At 35.0% G+C, this 10,657-nt stretch overlaps 1 protein-coding gene across 1 annotated transcript; it reads right to left on the bottom strand.

Moving 5' to 3' along the window:
- Positions 1 to 320: 320 nt before the first annotated feature.
- LOC149540601 (flowering-promoting factor 1-like protein 1) lies at positions 321 to 1,416 on the bottom strand. Its single transcript, XM_089799644.1, has one exon. It carries the CDS (start codon positions 1,182 to 1,184, stop codon positions 840 to 842), a length of 345 nt encoding a protein of 114 aa, XP_089655770.1. The 5' UTR covers positions 1,185 to 1,416; the 3' UTR covers positions 321 to 839.
- Positions 1,417 to 10,657: the final 9,241 nt, after the last annotated feature.

The raw sequence follows: 10,657 nt of genomic DNA, 5'->3' as shown, positions 1-10,657 counted from the left end.
AAAAGACCAAATCAGCTTTTGGGCAAAGGCAACCATTATTCATTTTCACTTTGTACCCTCTTCCCCAGACAAGCCGAGGAGCAAGCTCTCAAATTCAAGAGCCGAATTCATTATTCAACCACACAAACTAAAAAAGCAACATTTAAAGCACCCAAAATAAAAACTATGTAAACATTATTCTCACTCATCCCCTTACTAATAAGCAAACCATAACGCAGTCGAGATTCTCTCTTTCTTTCTTTCTTTCTTTACAAATTTCCATGATCACAAAGCCAGAAAAAACGCTCAGAAGCCCATGAATTAGCCAGAAAAGCGTGCAATGATTAAAGAAAGGATTCCATCAATATAATTAATGTCTGATATAACAAAGTAGAAGGAAGGAAGGAAGGAGGAAGAGAGGAGAGGAAGAAAAGTCGTAAACAGATTATACCGATTCATCTTCTCCTCCTCTTAAAAATCTCCACCGACATAACATATTTTTCCGTAGCAGCTGCTGCATCCTCCAAGAGCAAGTACGTGGAGGCTTAGGAAAAGGAGAAGAAAATTCTCATTCACGAGGAAAATAGTACCTACTATGCCTAGATAAACTCGTATGAGAAATTATTACCAAGCAGCCGAAGGACATAGATAGAATCCAAAAGACTCAAAAACCACTACTACAGCACATTAAAACACACACATTTGACCTTGACCTCTCAAACAAACAAACTACCTAACCTAAAACTCTCTTCTTCTTCTTCCCATCTGTACCATCTTCTATAAAGATTGAAACTTTACTACCATCTTCTACAAAGATTGAATCTTTACTAGACAAAGACCAAAAAACATAGAAACCAACATCATATATACATATCCCTGACTTCAAAGGCGTTGCGGTTCTTGACAACAATGTCAAACATATGAATGGACTTGAATTTGGAGAAATCTCTGGGAAGAGAGATGAGATGCACAGAGCAAGTCTTGTGGTACTGAAGAACCTCAGAATCTTCATTATAACGTTCCCATCCAAGAGGAATGAGTTTTCTCTCAAGAGCAGCATATGAAGTGATGACCTCATTGGTGGGAGTGTAGACCAACACCTTGCGTTTCGACCTCGTGACCTCCATCGACCCATCCAGCGGCTCCGCCATTGGATTGGACACCAACCTGGCCACTCCATTGCTGAAAACCCACACGCCAGACATTCTGGATTTCTACTAACTTCCTTCAATTATTTCTCCCCCTTTTTGGGCCTTCTCTCCTTTCTCCCGTCAGCCCCTGCAGCACGTGAGGAGAAGATGTTCAGCAAAATCAGCAGACTTTGTGAATGAAAACCCGGATTTTCTCTTCAGACTACGCTTAGCCTTGCATGCTATCTGGAGACGCAATGCCGGGGCTTTAAATGGGTCTATTCTGGGATTAAATAATTCAAAGCGGGGCACGTTGTATTCCTTTTTTCTCTCTAACAGATGCCTGCGTGTGTTCCACCGCTCTTCGTTTTCAGCCCACTTTTTAAGGACCTTTTCACACAAGGCAAGGCAGGGCCCCTCTTTTCCCCTCCTCTCCTGTGGTTCCCCTTCTCCTGTCGTGTCCTCTCCTGTAGTTCCCTCTCCCTCTCTCCTGCGGTTCCCCCTCTACTGTAGCTTTCCCCTCTCCTGTGGTTTCCCTCTCTCCTGTCGTCTCAGGAGACACAGATTTTTCTTCCCTATGCCCGCAGGCTACAATGAGATCAAGCGGTTACAGTGAAGAACTTGAGTGAGATCTGAGGGCTTAAAAGCATCAACTGACGTGAGGTTTTAGACTAACCGTAGAAATATGAATAGACAGCGTTCTGACATGGTTCGGGGAGGTAATAAAATAGTAAGATCTTTATTATTTTCTCAAGAAATATGAATAGACAAATCAAGGGAGGAGATTACTTGGTTGCCCAAAACTATTTTTGATTAGAGAAATATCAACAGGCAATGATTGGAGCCTTGGCAATATCTGGGAGATAATATTAATCATTGGCTTAAGTGAATTTTCATGGAATTTCATGTGTTCTTTATTTTTAATAATTTTTTTTTGGTAGAACTGTTCAGGAAACTTCCTGCCTCTAGAAGCTTGATAAAGATTTTCACTGTGCTCGGATATTTATGGTGGTTATGTTTTTTATTGCTTTGGGAAGAATTTGTGCAATGTGGTGGAAATGTATTTTGCATACAAGTATTAAACTGATGGATTTTATTTTTTTAAAATCTACATAATGAGAATTTGGATCATGGTGATGAAATCTAGAGATTGTGACATGTATAAATATGATTATATTTGGGTTTTTGAAAAGAACCAGTATTTATCGACATGGATCATAGAACAGTGGGCTTTGATAAATTTTAGATACGGCTCTCATAGGGCTCCGGGATTTCAATTTTAGATAATTGAGTGCTTGAGTAGGGAATTTTTCTTTTTCTATTTTAGGAGAGAATTATTCATTTTGTCAGGGATCGTCTAGTATTAGGATTCATGAATGCCTTTGGTAAGTTTTATATTTTAAATATATAGACGATGATTACTTTTGGTTTCATTCCCTTTGAAGTATGTGTATACAATTTAGTTTAATAAATTAGTTTTAGAGTTTCATATTGTTTTTAAAAATGTACTTTACTAAGTGTTTGATTAACAAATTTTATTTTTTAATGGTCTTGTTGCAGCTTTTAGCTGTAAAATGTATTATTTAAGAGGGAAAAAATTAAATATGAGTTAATAGAAAAGTTTAGAATAAACTTATATTCAAAGTAAGTAATTAATATAAATATTTAGTTTATTTATCTTAACTAAATCTATTTTCTAAGGTGTTTTATTTTTATTATAAATATTTGAAAAGAAGTATCTCTCACACATTAAATAATTCTTCAAAAATAAAACAATTACAACTAATGTATCTACTAGAAATAGATCTACATAGAAGCTACTATCTCTTGATATGCCTATTTTAATTAGACATGTCATATAAATGAAATAGTTATTCTCAAAATTATATACTTCAATATATTTAATATAAAGTAAGACAAAGTACAAAAATGCAAACATGCATGTCCACACACATGCAAAGATATGTATGCATATACAAACATACATATATGCACATGATAAAAACATATACTTATTTTAATTGTAAATGCCCTTCATGGTTACCCTATGCCTTGCATCTATAAAAAAATGAACATGTATCATGTGGTGCATCCCAATACATGAGGACTAATGATGATATCATGCCACTATTATTAATGCACACGCATGTCCATGTACACACACACACAAACACATACATAAATACATGTACACGTATTAGATGGAGTTGTCGTTGCACCAAAAGATGAATCTCTCAATGCTTGATACAACCACCCAACTTATAGTACATGGGAGGTAGTTAAGTCATTGTCACCACTAAAGAAATTTCCAATAATGCACACATATAAGTATGCATACTTATAGAAGAAATCATACATGCAAATACTCTATTTCATTTATACATCATCTACATGTTGATCTTATGCCTTGCATCTATCAAGAAAGGATATATCATGTGATGCACCCAAGTATATGATGACTAGTGATCAACATCACACTGCACTTTTCCAATGTCATATTAGTGTCACTTTTGATAATGCATATATTATATGTAATGCCCCGCCAAGGGATCTAAAGAATTAACCTAAAGTTTCACTAAGTTTGGTAACATTTTTTTTTTTTAAAACATGAAAGTAACACCATTCATAACATAGTAGAAAAAGCAATAACATTATTCAACTGAAAGTAATCATAAAAAAACATAACAGGTTACGTTCTTCATGGATCCCTTAACATTGAATAACATCTAAATCAACTACTATTAATGATTCCATCTAATACTACATCCGCATGATATAATACTGAAAAGTCCAACATTCTTAAATTACATTTTTGATTGCTCGATCATCCACTGTACATGCCAGAGGGTATGAAAGGCTTAAAAGAATATACATATGTGAAATAAAGTACAGCATCATACTAACTCTAATCTGTGATGCAATAACATAAATGAAATCACAAATCATACATAATACATCATCATAGGAGATAACCATAAATCATCAAACATAATTAACTAAGTGCATGGTTCCTCCCAATCATAAATAACATCATTAGACCATAATGGATCCTAGCCATCCCTCCATGCGTAACATTCCAAATCATCGAAGAGATCATCGCTATTAACATAGTAGGAATGTCACTCCTAAATCATACTACATCATATGCAGAAAGAAATTGTAATGGTCACCCCAGAATGCCCAAAACCTGAACCAAGGCTGAAATTATGTTAATGCTAAAAATGCTGCAATCAATTACAAAGAGATGTATTCCAAAGGCCAAACCCTAAGGGAATGATGTCTAGAATGTTACAACAGAGAATGAACGTCCTCTATTGCCAAAAGAAAGGAGTGTGATTCACAGATCCAAGCTCTTATCAATGCAAGTCATAATCATCTGATACAATAATCCGATGATCAACAATGACACTTTCAGCCCTATTTATCCTTTTCTTCATCCTTCTGGAAGGAACTAAAACATTAATTAATTGCAAGAGCTAGAAGCTTCCTCCTTCCAATAATTAATGCATTATCTAGAAATTCCTCCCTAGCAATCATTAATTAAATCACGAGAGGCTTCCGTCCTTCCAATAATTAATACATATCCTAGAAGCTACTCCCTTGTAATTAATAATTAAATTAATTAAATACAAAGTCACCTTTTAATTTTAATTGAATGACTTTATAAGAAATTAATTTAATTTCTTCTTATCCTCCACTTAGACTTTGGAGAACATGAAGGCCAAAAGATGGGATCATTACAAATTTGCCCTCCTTGAAATTTCTTGTCCTCAAGCAATTAAGTAACATAATGGACTCCAACCTCCACCTGGATCCCAATATGTGATATCCATATGGAAGTTAAACCAACTGCAAACATGCATCATCAGGACCAACCCCTATAGCCTAGCATTCAAAACTTGTGCTAATGAAGTCAGAATGTCACCATAAGGCAACTACATAGAAGATCTATGAAACGTCTTCTTCCTTATATCCATCCACATAATATATATTGGACTAGAATGCATATTATCACCATCATGCATTGAAAAACATGTAGCTGTAGGTGAACCATATGTACTCATGCTAACTGTATCAACAATAGGGTTGCCGCATCGAAATATATGGACATAGGAACAACATTAACTGCTGCAACAGAAAACTGAACCGAATTTGTAGTTGATGAAAACTCATAATCATCAACATATGTGGCTTCATTAGAAAATACATCAACCACTGCATTTATACCATTAAACTCCTCATTGGATGGTTCAACTGACACAGAAGTGGCTATTGATATGATAGTATCCTCATGTTCTCCTAATCCCACTATTACTACAACACCATCTCCTAACAAAGCTTCATATGTGGTCTCCTGACTTTGCACGCATGTCTCTACTGACTCTACTGAAATGCCCACATCACCAACATTATAGCTGGCTGGCTCTATACATGTCTTGATCCCACTTGAGGAATCAACTACCTTATGCTCTGGAGCAACATACAAATTGTCAATGTTGATGCCCATCTTTCTAGCCATAAGTTACAACATCATATCTATTCGCCTATTATGCTCCTGTTGCATCATATTCATTCACCTATTTTGCTCCTGTTGCATCATATTCTACTCTTGTTGCATTTTTTGCCCCTCTTCTAATGTACCCAGTAACTTGAATATTACATTTTCTTGGTCAAAACTAGTATTTCTATCATCTCGGTCACCCATGCTACTGTCTTGTTCAAAGAATGTCTCCTCTGTGTCTGTATGACTAGATTGTATGTGCCTCTACACAAGTGAACTATCATGTTCATTAAGTGAGTCTGAACTCCTACTTTGTCTTGCTCTAGTATTGCAAAAATTATAAAGCCCTTGTCGCATGCTCAAAAATAAATGTTGAAGATCTCCATAGGATGGTAGGACTTATGGCTCTGATACCACTGTAATGGTCACCTCGGAATGCCCAAAAGCTGAACCAAGGCTGAAATTATGTTAATGTTGAAAATGCTGCAATCAATTACAAAGAGATGTATTCCAAAGGCCAAACCCTAAGGGAATGACATCTAGAATGTTACAACAGAGAATGAACGTCCTCTATTGCCAAAAGAAAGGAGTGTGATTCACACATCCAAGCTCTTATCAATGCAAGTCATAATCATCCAATACAATAATCTGATCATCAGCAATAAGACTTTCAACCCTATTTATCCTTTTCTTCATCCTTCTGGAAGGAACTAAAACATTAATTAATTGCAAGAGCTAGAAGCTTCCTCCTTCCAATAATTAATGCATTCTCTAGAAATTCCTCCCTGGCAATCATTAATTAAATCACGAGAGGCTTCTGCCCTTCCAATAATTAATACATATCCTAGAAGCTACTCCCTTGTAATTAATAACTAAATTAATTAAATATAAAGTCACCTTTTAATTTTAATTGAATGACTTTATAAGAAATTAATTTAATTTCTTCTTATCCTCCACTTAGACTTTGGAGAATGTGAAGGCCAAAAGATGGGATCATTACAAAACCACTGTAATGGACACCAAGGTTGAAAATTATATTAATGCTAAGAATGCTGCAATCAATTACAAAGAGATGTATTCCAAAGGTCAAACCCTAAGGGAATGACATCTAGAATGTTACAACAGAGAATGAACGTCCTCTATTGCCAAAAGAAAGGAGTGTGATTCACACTTCCAAGCTCTTATCAATGCAAGTCATAATCATCTGATACAATAATCTGATGATCAGCAATGAGACTTTTAGCCCTATTTATCCTTTTCTTCATCCTTTTGGAAGGAACTAAACCATTAATTAATTGCAAGAGCTAGAAGCTTCCTCCTTCCAATAATTAATGCGTTCTCTAGAAATTCCTCCTTGGCAATCATTAATTAAATCACGAGAGGCTTTCGCCCTTCCAATAATTAATACATACCCTAGAAGCTACTCCCTTGTAATTAATAATTAAATTAATTAAATACAAAGTCACCTTTTAATTTTAATTGAATGACTTTATAAGAAATTAATTTAATTTCATCTTATCCTCCACTTAGACTTTGGAGAACGTGAAGGCCAAAAGATGGGATCATTACAAATCCGCCCTCCTTGAAATTGCTTGTCCTCAAACAATTAAGTAACATAATGGACTCCAACCTCCACCTGGATCTCGATATGTGATATCCATATGGAAGTTAAACCAACTACAAACCTGCATCATCAGGACCAACCCCTGTAGCCTAGTATTCAAAACTTGTGCTAATGAAGTCATAATGTCACCATAAGGCAACTCCATAGAAGATCTATGAAATGTCTTCTTCCTTGTATCCATCCACATAATATATATTGGACTAGAATGCATATTATCACCATCATGTATTGAAAAAGATGTAGCTGCAGGTGAACCATATGTACTCATGCTAACTGTATGAACAATAGGTGTTGCCACATTGAAATATATGGACATAGAAACAACATTAACTGCTGCAACAAAAAATTGAACGGAATTTGTAGTTGATGAAAACTCATAATCATCAACATGTGTGGCTTCATTAGAAAATACATCAACCATTGCATTTATACCATTAAACTCCTCATTGGATGGTTCAATTAACACAGAAGTGGCTACTAATATGATAGTATCCTCATGTTCTCCTAATCGCACTATTACTACAGCACCATCTCCTGACAAAGCTTCATATGTGGTCTCCTGACTTTGCACACATGTCTCTACTGACTCTACTGAAATGCCCACATCACCAACATCATAGCTGGCTGGCTCTATACATGTCTTGATCCCACCTGAGGAATCAACTACCTTCTGCTCTGGAGCAACATACAAATTGTCAATGTTGATGCCCATCTTTCTAGCCATAAGTTGCAGCATCATATCTATTCACCTATTCTGCTCCTATTGCATCATATCCATTCGCCTATTTTGCTCATGTTGCATTCGTTGCCCCTCCTCTAATGTACCCAATAACTTGAATATTATATTTTCTTGGTCGAAACTGGTATTTCTATCATCTCACTCACCCATGCTATTGTCTTGTTCAAAGAATGTCTCCTTTGTGTTTGAATGACTAGATTGTATGACCACAAATCATACATGATACATCATCATAGGAGATAACCATAAATCATCAAACATAATTAACTAAGTGCATGGTTCCTCCCAACCGTAAATAGAATCATTAGACCATCATGGATCCTAGCCATCCCTCCATGCGTAACATTCCAAATCACCCAAGAGATCATTAGTACTAACATAGTAGGAATGTCACTCCTAAATCATACTACATCATATGCATAAAGAAATCGAACATGCAAGATAAAGCATAAGATAACATCATCTAACATATGCAAATCATCAATGTAAGGATACGTGTCCACCATCATAATCAAAGAATGCATCAGCCATGATGTCTTAGACGAATCTCAAATGGTAAGAGTGACAAAAGCACTACCACTTGACTGCATGGAACCTAAATGGTCCACTCCCACTGTGCTAAGGAGATAATCTGAAGTCCCAAATAGGTTATCAAAATCACATAGCATAAATACTCTCTAAGTCTAGGAATCCTAAAAGTATACTAACTCAAAGGTTCCAATCACAAAATGACATATAATCCTAGAGGCACACAAAGACATGTAAGAAACCTACTATGCAAGCGAGAAAGTGTCATCGCATGGATCACGCTAGAGTTACCCTGGCAGTCTCTCAATAGACCTCGGCCCCCTAGTGATCCCTGTGCAGCCACTAGTATCCTCTCATACTGATGAGGCATACTATAGAATGCAAGGTCGCAACCAAGCATTCTCTCTACTCCCATCCTAGTCTGTACTAGCACTCGAGGCATGGGCAAGAACATACAATTATCTTATTAGGTTCATTTAATCCCCATTTAGTGTAAATGTTTTCACTTATTAAAAAAACTTACAATGAGTTACCCTGCTAGCCACTTAGGGCCCCAACCCCCATTGCAAGCTACTTCTCGACACTACAAGTAGATAACCTACCCTAAGCTCATGGAATCATAAATCAAAAAATCACCACAGTCCTATACAAGCGACTAGAAAAATACCAAAAGAATAATCCATAAGAGCATTGAATCTCCATGAGCACATGAAAAGCATCCATAGATAATCATGACCACAATAGTTCTCTAGTGGCAAGTAAAGGTATCACTGATAATCAAAAGTATCCATTGGTTCTCAATAACCAAAATATATCTCAAAATTATACTAATCGAAGACTCCAAAATGGTTGAGTCAAAACATGTCACAACATGACATCATCAAGAAATAAATCAACATTTCAATCCCATCATGGTGATTGGAAAGTAGTTTAAGGATAACTGATTGATGACTCAAAAATGGTTAAGTCAAGTGTCTCAGATATATATAACTCAGCTTCACTCAAGAAGATTGATGAGCAATAACAATTCAAAAATACAAACATCTCGTAGAGCATACCATCACATTACCATGGTTGGGTTTATAAAGAATGGAGATCAAAAGACATCATCATGACATCACAATCATAGCCCTCGAGCCTCTGGTAGATGTCCTATAACTGGTCAACAACTAGTCAACCCAAAATCCCCAAAACAAGAAGCATAGAGAAAACACAATGCAAGCACATGTTTTGGTTTACTAAAATTGCATAGTTGAATTGAGTATGGAGGTTTTAGTTTCTATTTGCAAGTATACTTCAAGTATATAAGATTAATCATTTGACCTACAAGTCAACCCGTTTGTTCCCTTGATAGCATTATCCTTTCATTATTTAAAATTACATTCTAAGAATAACTGAAGGATAAATATTTACTCATTACGCTAATCTTCATTGTCCCTTAATAAATATTATTCGCTTTATTAATTAATCTTAATTAAATCAATTAATAATGAACATAGGTATGACTCTTTATCATTCTAACAATACTTAATTAAAACTCAACTAAATATTGCTAAAATTTAGGTCTCTTAATTTAATCATTATAATAATTAAATCATCACTAATAACCATTAAAATATCTAAAGTCATTATTCAAGTCATTAGAATAAGACTTATCAACTTCGATGTAAATGCTTTAAAACTTCGTTAAAAGAATCATATCAACTAAAACTCTATTACATAACTTAATTATTAATTTAATTTAATTAATTCTACTTAATTAATTTAATTCATAATTACCTATCCATATCAACGACCTAATGAATATCAATTGATTAATAACTAACTATAATTTGTAAGTTAAAAGTCAACTATAATCCAATTCTCCAATATTAATAGTTCAATAATGACTTCTTATTATTTAATAACAAGTTATATTGGAAATCTTATTAATAAATCTATAATGACCACATTCGTCACTCTTTTCAATGAATACTAATATTTCCTTAACAAATTCGTATTATTGATAATCATTTCAATTAAGACTCTATCGCATAACTTAATTATTAATATCATAACTAATAATTCAATGATTATTATCAAGCGAGAAGACTCTCTGCTACCCTATGGATATCCCATCTAAATAGTTGGATCAATAAGTTTAACCCCCATTTAAT

Source organism: Cupressus sempervirens, chromosome 9, assembly GCF_028749045.1.
Source record: "Cupressus sempervirens isolate cs-2001-9-10 chromosome 9, ASM2874904v1, whole genome shotgun sequence".
NCBI lineage: Eukaryota > Viridiplantae > Streptophyta > Pinopsida > Cupressales > Cupressaceae > Cupressus > Cupressus sempervirens.
Note: the sequence above shows the minus strand (reverse complement) of the source record. Positions and strands in the feature narration are given on the sequence as shown.

Bases quoted from the DNA above. Each gene is read 5' to 3' on its own strand.
- LOC149540601 (XM_089799644.1), bottom strand. From the start codon at position 1,184: ATGTCTGGCGTGTGGGTTTTCAGCAATGGAGTGGCCAGGTTGGTGTCC.